This window comes from Perna viridis, chromosome 6, assembly GCF_037379345.1.
Source record: "Perna viridis isolate PV_CMFRI_1.1 ecotype Kerala chromosome 6, ASM3737934v1, whole genome shotgun sequence".
In the NCBI taxonomy this organism is placed as follows: domain Eukaryota; kingdom Metazoa; phylum Mollusca; class Bivalvia; order Mytilida; family Mytilidae; genus Perna; species Perna viridis.
The window spans coordinates 29,599,438-29,619,261 of record NC_142450.1 but is presented as its reverse complement, the minus strand read 5'-3'; the positions used below and the strand labels follow the sequence as shown (position 1 = coordinate 29,619,261).

Here is a 19,824-nt window from a genome sequence, read left to right as displayed (position 1 = left end):
CATACCTTTAAAAACTTATGCTCTGCCATTTGTGATCCAATATACAATGCATTTCATTGCCGTTTTTATCCTGAATTTTGTGATGATCAATATCACTTTTATGAAATTAATAAGAAAAAAAAGAAAAAAGAAAGAAAACACAGAGACCCAGTATATCCAAACATAAGATAATTACAGAAAGCTGACAAACTTCACAAATACGAAAGGCTTTTATGTGAATGTTTCCAAATATTTATTTTATCTAAATATACTTTTACTTATATTATATACTTATAATATTTTTAAAATACCTATAAACATAACAGGAGACTTAAGAGTATTTTAGAATAAAACAAATGTTTATTTTTATAACCCAATTGAGCACTGTGCTTAATGTTGTATTCCATGAAATAGTAAAATGTCAATTATTTTCATGATAAATTCTTCGAAGTGCTATTTCATTTTTAAAAGTATACACCAAAATATTCGGAAACGTATATTTATCTACCACACCCCTTCCAAAGTAAAGAAGGGAGACGAAGTAAATAGCATTTGCATATTTCATGTCCTTTTATTGTAAAAAAAATCGCTATGTTTACATATAAAAATAAAATAAAAAGTAATGTCACATATATGCAAATGTCTTGGTTCCGATTAACAGTTTGACTTATATGGGAATATTCGTTTTTTTTTTCCTTTTACAAAAGATAAATATTAGAACAAAGAAACAAATCATAACAACAAATACAATTCTAGACAACATTCCAGGTTATTATATGTAAATAGTGTACCAATGTGTATCTATAAATGCGTCGATAAGACAGGTTTAGATCCTGAATACATTCTGGAACGATTTTCAGAACGTTTTTGTGACCGAAGAATGTCAAACTTTGTTGGAAGTATATCGTTCTTAAATAAATAATTAGTCAACCAGGAAAAGCAGAATAGGCATGTTAGTGAAACCAACATAGTCAGTGTTTTATATGGAAACAACTGCACCATATTTCCTTTGCTATTAATATAATGCCATGGATATCGTATAAGTGGGTCCAATCCAAGAGTTATTTCCCCTCCTGCAAGTCGTAAAAGTATGGCAACTATGAACGCAATAAAAGAACCGTATGCATTAGTACTCTCAAAATAAACTGCGCATGTAAGTTGAGGAAAAAGTATGACGTAGACTAAATCGGAGCAGAGAACCCATAAGGCGTAAATAGATTTTACATATATTGATAAAGACGTTGCCATAGCACCGAACGCCAATGTAGAAATCCGTAGTGTCCAAATTTGTTCTCTTTCAGATGCCTACAAATCAAGAGAAATATTTTTATTGAAAATTATGTATTATGTTTGTAGTTGTTTAAATGATGTATCTATTTTGTATAAACAATACAATATCAAGCATCATATTCTCCAATACAGAGTTTCCGTTAATGGTTGATTTAAAGAAGTAAAATTAACAAGATAATGTCATTGTTTGAATGATGAATGTTTTGCTCCAGACGATCGTGTTTTTTTTCTTCTGCAATGGGATGCACATTGCAAATAGATGTCATGGCTCAGAATACTGAATACCATGTTCGTAATTCCCCACAGTCCCATTTTCTTTAGTAGAAAGATATAGTCACATGGAAATTTCTGTCGTACTTTGGCGAAAATGAAATTATATTTTTAGTCGTTATAGACGTGCTATTAATAAGTATTGACCACGGTTGCCACTAACATTACGGTTTGTCCTAATCGCACCAGATCGCTATTAACGGTGCACCACACAAACCGAAAGTAGAATAATTCAAAGTCGTTAAGTCCCGGTTAACGGAAACAGGCCACGCTAGCGATGTTATTCTGAATAGATCGCCTATTAAATGCTGTGCTTATTGAAATATCAGCTTCAGAATTAATTTCAATCATAGAACGTAGATTTCTTCATTCATTCCACTTGTGAAACAGAAAAAATTCTTATTACTTGTAGGCAAAATCAAAGAACTTAAAAAATTAACATTTATAACGTTTTTGCATGTTTAACCACTCGACAACTAAGCTTTCATCAGAAAAACTGTGACACGCGTGACGGTTATTCAGTTATTGGTAATAAAATTGGAACATTTCATTAATTAGGTTTAGATTTGCTTCTAACAAAAAAAAAAAAAACAAAAACAAAAAAAACAAAAAAACAAAAAAAAACACTCATTTTTGTGGCCTTTATTACAAAAATCAAACTATATACATCCTTTTTCTGTCGCAGACTGATTATTGAAACACTATGTTTTATACATTCAAAGAATTGACACTTTTTATTTACAAAATAATATTTTTTTCTTCCTAATGTAACACCTATTATATTGGAAACGGCGAATACACCTTCTTCGCTTTCTAAATATAGTTTTATTACTTGAGCGGTTGGCATGACGTGATTGTTAGATCGCCATAGATAAAACAACGCTTCATCGGTTGTACATGTATGATATTTTTTTTTCACTTGAAAAAAAAAATATATTATAATATTAAATATCAAGATCTGATATTTAATATACGTGTTTTCATAGCTGGCTGACTATTTCTTTTAATGACACCTATTCGTTATAGAATAAGCTTACATTTTTCCTTAGAAGCCTTTTGTAGACGTTTCGAGCGAACATGCCACTAGCCGACAACACTTGTGAATCAACAGATGACATTACAGCAGCCGCCACTGCACCAAGACCGAATAAAGCAACGACCTTTGGACAGAGGTGCTCCATTACTAGTGGTAGAACCATTGGAACATCGCTATTTAATAACCTCGTGTTTGTTGTATTTCCATTGTAATACGACGTTCGGCTCCAATCTAAAATTAGACCATATCGTGTTATTGTTATGCGGTGTTACCGAATATGATATACGGAAACCAATAAACTGCAATTTAATAGGCAATGTAGAAGCGCCATTTTATTAAATCTTTGGTCATGACATTTATAAATGCTTAGAAATCATAGACACAAATAAAATGAAATATGTTTGTTCAAGCCATCCATGGATCTTAAATAAATGATTAGGAAACCTCAAGTCACCGGGCAGGCTGCAGCTGGCCCCGAAACAACATTTTATACAGATACAACGTTGCCCTCATATATTCCAATGACATTAAAGTAAACTGAAATAGAAACCGTAACAATACATATAAGCAAGAGATTCCTGATTTGGAGACAGAAGCATAAATTCTGGTGGGGTTAAAGTACTTTAGCGTGGTCACACCCACTTTTAAATCTGGCACCTGTGAAAAATATAACACGATCAAACACACCTAAAATGAGTTCAGAAAGATCTAAGTCCCCTGTTAAAACAAAAATAAAGAAACTAACTATACATTACACGAATGCACAAACAATGAACTACTAGCATTGAACAGACATACCAGCTCCAGACTGGTTTAAATCTACAATAAGTTATGCCCTCATCGTATGTATAAATATAAATCCCAATTGTTCCTATGCGGGGTTAAGAACCACAGTACATCATTAATCATGCAAATAGAGCACAACCCATGTCATGCTGAAAACTGTTTTTGAAATATAATGTGTTAGTGTCTATGTAAAGACCATGTGAGCAATTCAATGTTAATACCAAACAACGCTTTCTTTATCTATTTGACAACAATATAACTGTACCCCTTACGAATTAGCCTATTCAACGATTTAGTTGACCAATCCGGTGAGTATTGAACTTTCCGTGCTGTGTGAAGATTATGGCATGTGTACATTGGCAAGCCTTCGATGTCCCGACTCACTTAAAATTTTTCTTCTATAATAATTACAGCTAGAAAAAATCCCAAATTTGGAATGTTGGTAGATGCACATTTGACGGATTTTGTATTGTTTCCTGATTTTTTGTGATGAAACACAAAGCGTGATCCAATTTTGATTAAACGTACCCCCACTCAAAATCAATTTAAATAAGATCGAGGCTTTAAAATATAGGATGGGGGCCGGGACACCTGCACGTGGAAATCGGTTACAAGTGTATCTTTATTTGAGAACGAGTTCCTTGTTTCGGTTGAAAAAAATTGTGAATGTTTTGGCGAGCTTGCGAAATCAAAAACCTTGATAAAGCAATTTTTCGGTTATATCAGGCAGAAACCTACCGCGAAGAGAACAATGGAACTCGTGCTCTCGTTTAGTTTTGGCGGAAAAGTGAATCCTGTTGTTTATTGTCGTTGCTAATGACCTTTAAAGTTACTTTTAGACAAAAAAAGTTTTCAATTTAAGTTAGCAATATTATTAGTAAACATTAAATTATCAACAAAAACAGTGTCAAATAATACTAAGATAAAGCCTTGATCTTATTTGAAATGATTTTGAGTGGGGGTACGTTTAATCAAAATTGGATCACGCTTTGTGTTTCATCACAAAAAAATCAGGAAAACAATACAAAATCCGACAAATGTGTATCTACCAACATGCTAAATTTGGGATTTTTTCTAGCTGTAATTATTATAGAAACAAAAATTTAAGTGAGTCGGGACATCGAAGGCTTGCCGATGTACACATGACACACATTTACCTAAATTTACCTGTATAATCACGTCAATAAACTTGTCAACAATTAAGTTCAAGGTTACATGTACGTGTATGTCGGAAAAGTGGCATGGTTTATACCGAAAGTGATTTCATACAATTACACATCTTTCAGTGATATTTAATCAAATATTACTTGAGTACACTTTCACTCTATTTACTCAGAGTTTTATTCGCGAAAATCTGAAAATTTGAGTCTAAGGTATCTGTGTTTGTGCTGAGTGACATAATTTTGGTTGGTCAGAGGACTATGCGACATTCCTACAAAATCCCGAAATCAATACAAACCTTTCTTTACCCTGTTATAAAGTTTTATTAAGATCAACCTAATCTGGTGTTTGAATCTTTTCGTAAAGCTGAAAGCATCCATCTCACACCTCTTTCTCATCAAAATTATTGAATCTATCTATGTACAAGTATAAATACTATAATAAAATTTCTGTAAGTTTCATCCTTTTTACAATTATGATGCAACCTAATATTAACCAATTCTAATTCAACATGGAATGTAAAGCTTCCTGGGTTACAGTTTGACACGACCGTAAAGGTAGAACCCTCAACAATTTAGACAAGCATTAACACAACATTCAAGTTTGATACAACTCTGAATTTTTCCTTTGGTTAATATTAACCAGTATCATAACAGGAATCATAGTAGTAACAGTGTCATAAATAAATATTAAATTTATTTCGTTTTTTTAAAACATTTTTTGTTCTATACAGTTCTTGACTTCTTCTCATATTTGATAAATGTGTTCCTTCTATTGCTGTTCATCTAGGTAAAAACACATGTTGATCCAGTCGGACATAAGCTGTTCTATAACACTATTCTGTACTTTCCCTGTAAAATAACAACTGCATTATATAGTAACACTGACTGTATTTATAACAATAGTATACACATGTATGTATAATTAGTTAAAATAGTTAACAGTTACTATAAATATATATGTGTATATGTCATGAATACTTACATGTACAAGTACAAGTATAGCTACATATAAATGCTACCAAGATAATTGCCCATCATATTTGTTAAATAATGAATAAATTATAGGTACGCGACGCATGCCCTTGTTTCTATCACTATCCACACGTACATTTGTACATGTACCCTGGGAAAAAATCTTCAAAGGGTATATGTGGATAATACAGCCAAATCATTGGTAGAAAGAAATGCCTGTGCTACATGTATGTTGATGCACTTTAAGAAAAAATGCTAGTTCAAAATTAAACTTTTAAATAATATATTTAGTTTACTAATAAAGACATCGACCATTTTTATCCTGCGGGAAAGGGGTGTATACTTGTATTTGATGTCAGATTATAATTTTTTTCAATGAATGGATGAGTTAAAAATCGCAGAATATGGAACTCTTTTTTCAAAAAGACCATACGATCTGGCCCTTCTTCACTTATAATCATGGTGCCTATAACAAAACCTTATGACGAATTTTAACTAGCCTTCTGATTGTCATGTGCTCGGAATACAACATATATATAGCGTCTTAGCATGAAATTTGCATAGAACCTATTCCAAAAATGGCAAAATCGTAACTTGTCATCTTGTGAGTATGTAAGAATCCTTCCATTAGGTATTACCATATTCTACTCTAATCTTGAATGATTTTATGATACGATTGCCGTACGACGATTAAAATAAAAAATGAAGCTATAGGACAGTACATGTACGTTCTACATTACAACCTTTGACCCTTTTTTGTTTATTTAATAATGCATGTGTGTTGTGTCTTCAAGAAAATTTTTAAGTTTGAGGTGATCACTTCTATATGCGACTTCGGAGGAAAATAATTTTTACTTTTTAGGAAACTAGAAACACTTACCATAAAATTAAAATGCATGATCCCATTTTAAACCACGAAATATCATCAGGGCACAACAGTTTACCAACAATATAAGAATTTTTTACAACTTATCCATCCAAAGAAATCATCGTTTTACAAATCTGTCAAGAAAACGGCACGATCTACACTTGTCGTTTCCTGTTCACCATACATGTAGAAAGCAATGTCCACCAGTCATACATTATCAACACGTGAATGTCTTTCATAATCGATCATTTTCCATACCAGAACCAAAACGGCCTAACGCAGCCATTTTCTATCACGACAGACGAAAATCGCAATGAAATGGGAGATAATTTAACTCGGGTAGGTTTCTGCCTGATATAAAGAATCCAACTTATTGTAACAAATACGAACAAATAGAACCAATTGTGATACAGATATGTAAATACCATCTAAAACGGATAGTAAACAACAGGGAATGAGAAATCACCCTTTCATCGTAAATTTTAATTTCAAGTTACCATTATTGGTACGAATACCAAGATTAAGAAACTGACGTTCTGTATTACCAGTATTTGCTTTATTCAAAGAGAGTTCTACGGGATATATATCTTTAGTATTAATATTGAAGTCGTCGTTTTTTAAAACCATATCATCCAAATATCTGAAGATGTTTGTATATTATTATACCAAATGTTGTTTGGGAGTGACTTTATATATTCTAGCCATAAACTGTGATTCGTAACGAAGTCGGTTTGGTACTGAAATCATAATACAGATCAATATGTAAATAAAGAATCTTCATGACATACTTTTTTTGTTTTTTTTCTATTTATCAAAACATGCCGTGTTGTTAAGGTTTTAATTGCACAAATGTTCAAAATGTTTGTTTGACCGGCGCGGCAACACGAACCTTCTTCGGAATAAGCGATTTATTTACATTCATGACAGCTACAAATGCCGTCGATGCTCTCCGACATTTCGTTTCACTTTGTGCTCATATCTTTTCGTATGCGTATTTCGGCTCGAAATTATAAAAAGAAAGGTTTTACATTTACATTTGCTCTAGACACGGTAACAAATTACCGATTTACTTTCTCTTCAAAAACCGAGTTGGTGACGTCACAGCTAAATTGATCATTGTGGAACATATAGAAGTGGGAAATTCAAATTCCCAAATCATTAATTGCAATAAATTAATAAGAATTAAGAATTAATGAAATATTTTGTAATACAATTTAATGAACAATTGACAGATTTGTTATTTATGACTTGCATAACAACATGGTATTCTCCTTTAGTCTATCAGTTAAAAAAATAGTCTGTTGAATCAAAATATATATACACATGAACCATACTTTTATTAGTACTTGTCACACATCACTTCCGGAGCGTTTATGGTTGTATTATCATACTTATAGCAAGAAAAAGCATCAATATCCGGTTTGTACCTTAATTTTCAGGAGCTGTAAAACAGCATAATGGCAGCTTCATTTGCGCATACTTGTATATATGCGATTGAGAGCCAAACCAGTCTCGGAAAATATTCACTAGTTTCGATAATTAAATACAAATGGAATCATAGCTTTTCCAAGATAGGGTTGTCCATAATAGTCTGCAGTATGGCGCCCAGATGTTTACGAAAATTACGTAATCAATATCACCCATAATTCTCGGGTCATGAAAATTGCGAAACAAAAACGGAAATAACCGATAAAAGAAAGAATCGTTCAACGAAACAATCTGATAAAATGAATCAAATCGTAATAAAAAAATAATTGAACTATACAAGTCGAAACAGAATGAAGCGAAACTAAATTGAATAAAAGAAATCTTTTCAGACGTTTCGCAAATTATACGAACCATATAGTTTACCAGTGCTAGACAATTCTACCCAAAGACATTTCGGACCATGAAAACCGATAATTCCTTATGAATGCCGGACTTTCGGCCAATATAGACATATCAGACCATGACAATTAGTATAGTGCTTTAGGGCATATATCATTGAACAATTTACCATATTTGAAGGTTATAAGTATAATATATCAAATCAGAGCTGACAAAAATTATCAAAGTTGTTTTTAATTAATGTTTCTTCGGGAGCGTTAAAAGGTTTCATCTTCATCATATTAGTCGATGACCAACTATCGAAGGTTGCGGTAATAGAAAGATTCAATTTTCTGTATGTTAATTTCCAATTCAGAAGTGAAAATTACAAAGAATTAATGATCTGTGTTGTACTACAATTAAAATAAAAATATTCATAATAAGTTTGTTTGAACCAAACAAAGAATTTTGACCAAACACTGTCAAATGTATTTATTTTTCGATAGATTGAAAAAATGACATACATCTACTACACAAATATATTTATGTGGTCTGAAAAGGAAATGAAAGGAATCAGGATTTGGACGGTCATAATAAGAATGCTTCCAAGGATATAGGCTAGGCATATAGGGAAAATAAACACACACAATAAATAACATGAAATAACAAAAAAAAAAAAGAAAAATACAACAATAATAATACAAAACAAAACAAAACAAAAACTCGAACAAAGAAACAAAATGAAATTAGAACCCGGATAGTACCATAAACCAAGTGCACATGTAGGTTAGGCGTACTCTGCTTTTCTAGAAATACCAACCGAGTTTCTCATAAAATGTCACGCCTTGGGTAGAAGAAAGGAAAGGAAAACAAGGACACGATGAACAAGGGAGAAGCTAAATTATACAAATATAACACTTTCGTTACTGTAGAATTGAATATTTTGCATAGTTTAATCTTATAATAATAACGTGACAGAACCAGTCAGCCTACCCGTTACAGAGTACGTCAAGAGGTCGGAGGTCACTGAAATGGCGGGCAATTGAAGCACCACAAAGATTCCAAGACTGGTGCTGTGTTTACTCTACCTGTTTGCGTTGCAATTATTCCAACCAAGAAGGAAGGTACGACAACAATGAAACATCCGATTACTCCTAAGTATGACAGGATCTCAGCAGTTCGTGCTGACTTTGCTGCTAGCACTCGCTGGAAGTATACCTATTTAGAACAGGAAAAACTAAGTACATGGATCAAAGGAGTGCGTGTTTGAAAAAAAAAATCTTATGATATTGGTTGTATATGATTAACACACTTTAATGTATATTTTCTACATTAAAAGTTTGAAATGGTTGAAGAAGTAAAGGAAAAAAAAATTATTCATGCAAAATGGTGATCTATAATTTGTTTGTAGCGGAGTCTGTTGTCACCCAAGTCATTTCGTAAATATATTTTTTTCTGCATTTTCATACAAGACAATTAACTCGTCGTAAAATTATGGAATCAGTAGATATAATATTACCTGCCATGGTATACTTCCCAGTATCATCTGTAACCAGCCGTCTATATAAACACCTGATGTAGTTGGGTCGAGTTCTCCAACCCATACTTCTGTATGGTTTGCCCCTAAATCCCCAACTGCATTATTAGTTATAGCAAATGGTATAACTAACCACTAGAGAAAAGAAAGATCCTTGAAATTGATCGTTGTACTGAATTGCATTACTCGATTTTTTATAAGTATGGTGCATTGTTACTTATTACAGTATAACTTAAATCTCGATGTACCATTTATATGATCCACAATGTTTCGTGATGGGACAATCTTCTGGTTATTAAGAATTTTTTTCCTAATTGAAATGATGATAAATCAATATCGATAATTTTAATCCAGGCACATGTCCTGATTTGGACGCTGGAAACAAAGTAAATCTACATGCTCAATGTAGCAAACAGAAAACAAATAGATTGCACGTAAAAATTGTAATAATAGAAACAAGGCGAAACACACACACACACAAAATAAGTAAATAAAAAATAGAAATAAAAAAAAAAAAATAATAATAATAATAATAATTATAATAATAAGTCTTTGAACGGCGATGACAGTGTATGTCATAGAAAGTCTCGCATATTACCTAAGTTCGAGACATCGCCCATAACAAAGTCACGATTAGTGTACACATAGCTGTCCCTCAAAGACAACACTTAAAATCATATCTAACTTACTATTCCCAGAAACATAAAAATAAGTTGTAGGACATCTGTATAGGCTACAGAATAAAGCCCACCGAAGAATGTATAGGCCACGGCAACACAGGCAGCAACAATGACTGATATATCATAGTCAACCTGGAGTATCACAGATAATGTAGAACCTAAAATTAACGAACAAATAAAAATAAAAAAGTAGCAGGATTCGACACCTGAACAAATTTTATAATATTCTGGGAATAGTTTTGTTGAGTCGTGGCCTGACTTCTTATTGAACAGTTACTGAAGTGTTGCCACTAAAGTTCAACTTACATAACCAATTTTATTTCTTAATTGACAAGTGCGCAATCGAAGTTTCCTTTTCTGAATAAATTTATTTTCTGCGCAACTTTTATAATACTTCATTATTTACGACTAAGGTATGCATGTTCTCACCTTTGACAATACATAGTAAAATACATATAAATTCATTTGTTTGGGTTTAGAAACACAAACAATGAAAATGTTGATATTGGAAGCGTGTAAGACTCAGATTCATATTCGGTTCCATAAAGGTGTCCCATTTCACAAAAAAGTCCTGCAATATTGTGAAGTCAACTCAAGACTTAGGAATCGGAAAACATCCTGCAATGACGTATTCACTTTTACGAAATATCCAATTTAGTCCCAGAAAGGTGTCTAAATTCCAAATATCGGACAAAATAGTTTATGTTTGTTCTATGAATTTTTTAGGGTTTAGATGTGTGTAACTAGTAGATCCTACGATGCAGGGTTCATATTCGTAAATGTTCGGCCCAGAAGAAGTAAATAGATATGCGGGACAAATTCTTCGATAGAAAACTGTTTAGATGTTGAATCAATATCTGTTGTTATAAACAAAAAGGAACCATATCGCGCTAGACTTCTAACAAGTAGGCTTCTGGAACAGAGTTATGTTGCTACAAATTTGAAGTCACCACTACAAAAGTTTTATGATCGTCATCATGAACTCGTGTATCGTTACGGTGTATCCATCTGCACCATCAAAACTGATTTGTTCAAAGTGTCATAGTTTTCCTTTCCTCTTTCGTCTACCTGGACTAGAACTTTAATGAGCAGCTCTGCGTTTGTTTTTAGAAAAGCAGAGGACGTTTACCTTACCGGTGCACCTGGTCCATGCTCCCAGTTTTTAGTTGAGCCCGAGTTGCTCATTTACTTTTGTTACTTTGTATGTATTAATTAAGTTTATGTTCTTGTATTTGTCTGGTTTCCATGTCTTGTCTTTGTCCCTGAATTACATTCTTTTGACTTCCGCTAGAATCTTGGTTCCCTTGATTACTTTTACAATAATCGTCAATATAAAACATAATTTTGGCTCGTAATTGATTGATTGTCAGTTTAATATTTAGCATACAATATAGTTGGTTTTGCATGTGCATTTCTAGCTCGTGTTGTTTTTTTTTCTTATCAGCTCTAGGGTCGATCTTTGTATTTCACACAAAATTAGACACCACAGAAGCTTATATATTTGTACAACTCAGAACCGTGCTCAGTTTCTCCCATAAGACATACGTATGTTTAATATATGCTGATAATGCCTATCCATATGTTACGATGCACAATACTGACAAAACAAAAAGTTTTAATTTCACAAAGGTGTATTTTTGATAATTTTATTTATGTAAGACAGACGGACATGCAAAGTGAATAATATCTATTTCTTCTATGTCAATTAGTTTTTAGTCTACTCTGACGGTACGTGTAATATCCGTATTTTTTTTTATTTCTATGGAAGTTATTGTGTATTCGCGGAAACATCAAAAATCATAATAATGCTTGTGAATATGATATAGTTTATTTGGTATTGTCGTCTAAAACACACTTTTACAGTTATAACTACTAATTAACATGCACGTTCATAGATTTTGTTGTCGAACGCTTCTCTGTCGATACATTAATTTCACCAGTCCCAATCAAGGGTTTATCAGCTTAACCTTTGTTATAATATATTCATAATAAACCAAGAATGTGCTTGGGTTATTCTCCTTTGATAAAGGTTTTGTTCGTTGATTTGAAAACTGGAAATTAACTGTCGCTTCCGTTATTTTTAAATATTTTACGTTACGGTGTATCCATCTGCACCATCAAAACTGATTTGTTCAGAGTGTCATAGTTTTCTCTTTCCTCTCGTGTCTACCCCAGACTTGAATTTTCATGAGCAACTCGGTCAGTGTTTAAAAACAAAAGCAGAGGACGCTTAACCTACCGGTGCACCTAGTTCATGCTCCCAGTTTTAGTGGCGTCCGAGTTGCTCATTTAATTTGTAAGTATTATTTTAGTTACTTTATGTTCTTTGTTGTGCTTGTCTTTTTTCCATGTCTGGTATATGTCCCTGTTTTAGATTCTTTTGATTTCCGCTAAATTCGTGGTTCCCTTGATTACTCTTACAAAATGCTATGATATTGAAGAAGCTGAAGTTGTTTGCGTTGTTCGGTTAAGCTTCACGTTTTTTTTTACTTTTTGTTCGAAATCATAATTGTTTTTGAAATATTCCGAACAAATTTGTCTAAGAGTAATCGAGGGAACCAATGTTATAGCGGTAATCAAAAGAATGTAATCCAGGGACAAAGACCAGACATGGAAAACAGACAAACACCACAAAGAACATAAAGTAACTAAAATCATACACACAAAGTAACAAAAGCAGATGAGAAACTCGGACTAACTAAAAACTGGGAGCATGGACCAGGTGCACCGGTAGTGTAAGCGTCCTCGTCCTTTAAATAATACTTCCGTTATGTTTGGATGATATTGTTATTGTATTATTGTGTTCATTTTGCAGTCGAGGATGTTGCAAAAACTTGACTAAATCAGACGTGTTTGCGGAACCGAATACGTTTGTAAGTCCTGTACTCCTGTACAAGAAAATTGAATTTCTTTTGTTCAAAGGTTATTTCTTCTTGTCGAGAAAAATAATAGGTTGTGAGTTGCCGTCATGACAAGCTTACATTCATAAAATATCGTTAAACATGGTCATGTATATAAATACGAGTGCAAGATTACTTCAGAGAGTACTCTACTTTGATAATAACTTATTGACTGAACTAGGTTGCTATCAAAATTTACAAACCCAAAGAAAAGTTACAATTACATGGCGTACGCCTCGGTAATTAGACCTCTTTATCAGATTGTTAAATTGCGATATCAGCTAATCAAAATCAGCAAACATTAATCAACAACATGTGCCATACATGTAGATACCTAAAGCGCCTAGAACAGCAGCAACCACAAATATATCTCCTAGAAGAGCTGGAATATACAGGACTGCACCCATCATGTTACCGAATCTTTGTTGGAAAGGATCTATAATAGTAGCGTAGCCATTCATTCGCATACGTCTTGCAAAGAAAAAACCACCTAAAACAAAATCAGTATATTTATCAATGCCTGATATAGTAACCAAACAAGTGCAATATGTATATCTCAGATTTGAATTATATCCAAATTATGAATCTTATAAATGGTTTGTTATCTGTACAGACCTTATAACGTCTCCTACAGAACCGTTTCAACATGTATGTATCACCACACTTTAAAACTTCAGTTTGTAATTTTATTCAAAATCGAATAAATTACTCGAACTTTTTTCGAATATGATATTAAAATACTCTAGAAATCGAGTTACCTTTAACACTTTTTGTAAGATATGTTTGTATTGAGCGAATAAAACTTCGGAGGAAAGGAAGTGGGTACCTGTTCGAAAAATCCTTTGATAAAAGAGTACGCGATTGCATTCGAGTCACAACTTGGTTTATATCTGATCAAATTCCAATCATTCGAACACGATTAGTGCTGATCATAGACAATGATGACAAATCTGTCTATGATTTAATGACACTAGAAAGCAAACTTCGAGTTATAATAATGTATCAGTGCCATTTTTATAGTGCATATCATAATAAAAGACATTAAATGATAAATAAATAAATAATTGTAAAACATCCATAAAAAAGAAAATAAGAACAGAACATTCTGGAACGGAAAATTTCACACAAACAACAAACAGTACGGTAAAAATTAATTAACTGCCACGATTAAAACGTTTGCATTGCTGTCAGTTAAGACAAGTCATTTTTCTTATCTAGTGTAGAGAGGGTCTTGGGCTAAACATGTCTGTTCTTAAGCGTCACATTTTATCCTATCTATATTATAATAGTTCTACCCAATTTTCTCTCTAATTAGTATTTGTCTCATTATATATGTATATCGTATGTTTATATTGATGTTGAGACGTTAATAAACAATCTATCAATATATGCCTACATGTACCTTTTACTTATTCAAAGCATTTACTTAGAACATTCACAATTTATATAACTGTGTTAAAAATGCATCTTATATTACCAAGATCTAGTACGTTGGATATTCGATGTTCGTTATTCGACATTCAAACTTTCAATATCAAACGGTAAAATTACCGTTTGATGTTCAGTTTGATATTGAAAAGTTTGAATGTCGAATATCGGACATCGAATATCCAACGTACTTGATCTCGGTACTTATATTTTAGTAAGTTAATCAATAGAAAGTTCACGAACGCAATAATAAGAACCGCATAACCGTTAATTTTGAATACAGATCTTATTGTTGGACACATAAAAAGGTAGGTTACTTCCTAATATCGGGAATACAAATAAATTTAAAATTGCGAATTATTATTTTTTTTTAACTTATTCATTATAATTTATAAAATAAACCGTATGAAAAATGTAATAAAGCTAATTGAAGCGCCCTTATTAAATAATGCTATATTTCGCGATGAATGCTTGGCTAAATCCCTTCATGCAAACATAGCATTATGGTCGTCATAATGAACTCGTGGATCGTTATGGTGTATCCATCAGCACCATGAAAACTGATGTATTCAACGGGTCATAGTTTTCCTTTCCTCGATTGTCTACCCCGGACTTGACTTTTCATGAGCAACTCGGCGGGTGTTTCTAGAAAAGCAGAGGATGCTTACCCTACCGGTGCACTTGGTCCATGCTCCCAGTTTTTAGTGGAGTCCGAGTTGCTCATTTACTTTTGTTACTTTGTATGTATGATTTTAGTTACTTTATATTCTTTGTTGTGAATGTCTGTTTTCCATGTCTGGTCTTTGCCCCTGGATTACATTCTTTTGATTACCGCTATAACCTTGGTTCCCTTGATTACTCTTATCAATAAGTTTTTTTTACAGAATTTCCATACGTGTTGTAGTTTTAAGCATAGTATAAACATATACTAAAATTCTAATTCTTTTCAATCTACTTTGAACCACGCACTTCAAGCAATTATACTTTTTAAGCTACATTTCTAACAAGTCCGCCATAATTGTTATGTAATGTGTTTTGATAATAGTGGATTTTGACGAATGATACTAGTCTTCCTTTAAAATTTAAAAGAACACCTTTTTGTGAAAAAGAAAATTATACAGACGAATCTAAATTATCTGAAAACATACAAAAAGCGTTTTAACTTTGATCCTATCACCTAAAATATTACATAATCCAGAAAAACTGCAACCATAAAATTAAGTTTGGGATTTTAAATCATATAAATCTTGTCACTTTTAACCCAGTTTATTTTCTACGTAATGTTTTTGACCTCAAAACATCATTATTATGGAGCACTTCATCAAATGGTCATAATGGAAAGTGTCGCAAAAATTTTCTTTGTTTTTTTAAGGTATGGTTTAGCCAATTACACACAAAGGACTGAAGGCAAAGCATATATAAAGATTGTGTACCAAAACAACGTCTATGAATTTAATTCATTGCTACATGGTAACTGCTAAGCGAAATATCCCTATCCTAATAAAACACGAATTCAGTTATTTGCTTTTCTGCTGAATTATTTTTTAAAATTTTAAAATTACTTAATTATACTATGCTTGTATTTTGAGGACGAGTAAGAAAAGAGCATTTTTCTGTGAAAAAAAGTAAGCGAATTGTATTTATATGATAAGAATTAAGACCTACTGAATCCAATGCCGACAGAATAAGCTATCGGTGCCTGTGATCCTACTACTCCACTTGCATACAGGGCTTCTGCTGTTCCGTTGATAAAACCTCCTTCAACCCAAGTTGCTAAAACAGAAACAATTGAAGACAAAATAAACCTATCTAAAAAGTTATCAGCTAGTCTAGTAATGGACAATATTAAAGTATACACAGTCTTTAGAAATTTACAGTGTAATATCATTCTGGTTCCGAAGCACACTGAGTCTATACCTGATTTTCAGTTGGGAAATTGCCGTTTGTTTTTGCTTTGTACTTCATATTCCTTTGGTTTTTGTTCAACGGATTTAACCTTTAACAGGTTTGGTATTTCTAATTCTACTGCAAATACCGTAATGTTATTATACCTTCGTATAATACATACTTGTGTAGATGTCCGTAATTCCACATGTAATGTAAGGGCAACTTCTCCTAATACGCCTAACATTTTGTATAATTTTTATGCCCGGTCGGGCATCGGATGTAGATGTGCATAAAGAAAGATAATTTGGATGATGGCTGAAAGGGGAGATCATGAAACGTACATTTTTAGAAATGAAGTCAACTTGAAGCAATGAGCTAGCTCCCAGTATTTATAGTTTTATAAAGAATCATGTTATGATTTGACAGATTTTTACTTTTTGTTAAACAGTAAAATTACAAATCTTTTTAAGTGCAACTGTAGTTGGTTGATACATGCAAATAACTCCGACAAATACATCGATTTTGTTTTCTATTATTTATGTCGCATATTTGATTTCATTTATAGTCATCATCACTTTCCATTAGGGGTACGACATATACATTAGAACAGAAATTTAAAATTCAAGTTACCTACATCCGAAGAGAAGTAAATAATATCATGTCATTTACACGAAAATGCAATATCATCACAGCATTCAAGAAATAATTAAATAATAATGCAGACTTTAGAATTGCAGTTAATTTCATGTGTAACAAAACAAAATAATTATAAATCTAGAAGTAATTTCGAAATCCAAACGCTGATTTATGATAGGTCAACAATAATTGTGTCAACTCTTTTTCTTCAAGTATATACAAGTCAGACAATTATTTGACACACATTTCCAATTATGACGAAATGATTACGTGCTATTTACAATATGTTTTTCTTCTATATACTTTCTCTATATTTGGGTAATTTCTCCATGGACCATGGATTATAGATTTATCTTTTCTATCAATTCAACCAAAGAAGCAAAACAAGCATGGTTTAAATCGGAGATTTCCGGTTGTTGTAGCTTTGCGTCCTTTTGCGTAACAACTTATTTGCGCTACCTATTATAACAAGACATTTCCGCTAAATTATATGCTTATAATGATTTATGGTAAAATGTCGAAAACTTTAAAGACAAATAAATATGACCCCCCTTTCCATTATCTAGGCTGGGAACAGGCAGTGTATAAACAAGAGGAGTGGATAATTTAAGTGAAAAATAATTTTATCTCTGTTATAAGGAGAGCTAAACATAAATAGTGAAAACATTATCTTATTTAGAAGTCATCACATAAAATAAACTAAAAAAGTAAACTTTGATAAGGACGAACCGAAACGCTACAGTCTAACGTACGTATTGTAAGGCTAGAACTTGATTCATTACATGCACGTTTTCTCGGCGACTCGCATACTTTTTTAGATTAAACAATATCATTAACTAACGTTCGAATATTAGCCTAACTATGACAAAAACTGTTAATACAGTAAAAAATACAAAAGTGCACCAATGCAAGATTTTGCCGTCCAATACAGATTTTATCCGACCAATACGTCATATGAACCTTCTTAAAACATGTCATTGTGACAAAAGGATGCTTCCCGTTTCAGTTTCCTCTAAGATGACATGTTATCAACATTCATGGTAAAAAAATGTCAACGTCTTATTTGTAAGTTGTCATCAAGGGAACCAAGAATCGATCGGAAATCAAGGAATATAATCAAAGGATATAGACACACACATACACAACAAAGAAATAATTAAATAACACATACAAAGTAAATGAGCAACTCTGACTCTACTAAGAACTGGGAGCACGGACCCGATGCACCGGTAGGTTAAGCGTCTTCTGTTTTTTTTTATTCATATTGTAAAAGAATGCGAAAATCTTATTTTTCAATAAATAAATAACATAAACGTTTGTGAAAGCAAAATAAAATGTTTTATCTAAATGTTAACTTTTACTATTCAATTAAATAATGTTACAAATACAGACCAACAAGACAATTGTATATGTAAATGGCATGTTCACTAACCAGTCATTGTAAAGATGCCCAGAAGCATCCCAATATTTCGACCCGCAAGCAGTACATCTTCGCTGTTCTTTGTTGTTTTACGAGTCCTCCATGCCGCCCATAAACCAAGAATCAAAAATAAAATATAGAAGACAATTACTGTTACGAGTCCTGGAATATACATTGCCAGAAAGTAGTTTGTGAAAGCCAGCTATCCGCAAAACTTCAACTATAATGTGACACATCATTATATATGCATAGATTACATTTTACCTGTATAACATGAGAAATATTAGAAATATAATTGCCATGAATATATACATTAAATGTCAATTCTTAAAGCAGCACAAATGCATTATCAAAATAATGCATCTTCCATGTATTAATGGACATCACTAATTTGATATTGCAACATTAAGGGCCCGCACACCTCATTTCATGTCATCATTGAAAACGACGACAAGCATGAAGATCGTTTTATAAATTAAACAAACCTATTATTTTGGAAGTATAAATAAGGCATTTACTTGCAGTATGGCGGGTGTGCTGGCAAAGCATGGTATGATTACCATTCCGGAACAGCCGATGTCAGTTTTCGTGTGAGTGTTCATTTTGCAAGTGTTTTAGTTTTTTCTTGTGTTACGTCTTTTTCCATTATCTTCAGTTTCATATGTTATTCTTTCAGTCTGCTCGCTACATCATCTTTGTTTTTGTTTTCTGTTTCTCCTTCACATTATGTAAGTGAATTTTGATGTATTTAAATTGTCCCAATTATTGACACCGATAAACGTTGTAGTATTGCGAATTTCAGAGAGTGTTTCCATTCGAAACTTATAAGAAGTTAAATAACGTAGATTTTCAAGTTACATATTCGTTTAATTTAAATATTTGAAAAAATTAAAAAGCAAATCTTATTTCAGAAGAAAGAACAACAGCGATGAGACCACAAAGGCGTTGGAATTCCCTTATACCGCCGAAGTGAATATTGATAAGAGTCCCTGTTTACAGCAAAACTTTTTTCTTGAGAATAGAAGGAGAATTGAAAGAAAACTGTGCATTTACATTTATATGCTTTGTGAAAAAAAACGAAATATTCAAGCTTTACCGCTAAAAAGATATGACCAATAATGAAAATAAAGGTACATGGTTATATGTAACTTTCATTGTATCCTGCA

At 32.5% G+C, this 19,824-nt stretch overlaps 1 protein-coding gene across 2 annotated transcripts; it reads right to left on the bottom strand.

The window, feature by feature from the left end:
- Positions 1-345: 345 nt before the first annotated feature.
- On the bottom strand, positions 346-18,804 carry LOC148614464 (high affinity choline transporter 1-like). 2 transcript variants are annotated; one of them, XM_088588553.1, is made up of 8 exons: positions 18,671-18,804; positions 16,381-16,488; positions 13,622-13,777; positions 10,397-10,545; positions 9,690-9,842; positions 9,259-9,388; positions 2,577-2,806; positions 346-1,284 (listed from the first exon to the last, which is right to left on the bottom strand). In XM_088588553.1, the coding sequence occupies exons 1-8, from the start codon at positions 18,696-18,698 to the stop codon at positions 781-783; spliced, it is 1,458 nt and encodes a 485-aa protein (XP_088444679.1). In that variant the 5' UTR covers positions 18,699-18,804; the 3' UTR covers positions 346-780. The 2 variants fall into 2 exon arrangements, 1 of the variants encoding a protein (XP_088444679.1); XR_015923664.1 differs by lacking the exons at positions 346-1,284; positions 9,259-9,388; positions 9,690-9,842; ... (2 more) ...; positions 16,381-16,488; positions 18,671-18,804 and adding exons at positions 4,821-5,373; positions 6,377-6,703 and having other exon boundaries at positions 2,669-2,806.
- Between the last annotated feature and the right edge of the window lie 1,020 nt (positions 18,805-19,824).

Bases quoted from the DNA above. Each gene is read 5' to 3' on its own strand.
- LOC148614464 (XM_088588553.1), bottom strand. From the start codon at position 18,698: ATGCTTCTGGGCATCTTTACAATGACTG. The intron at 16,489-18,670 runs GTTAGTGAACAT...TTTCTGTTTTAG, and splicing joins GGGCATCTTTACAATGACTG to CAACTTGGGTTGAAGGAGGT. The intron at 9,843-10,396 runs GTAAGTTAGATA...TCTTTTCTCTAG, and splicing joins TTTTTATGTTTCTGGGAATA to TGGTTAGTTATACCATTTGC.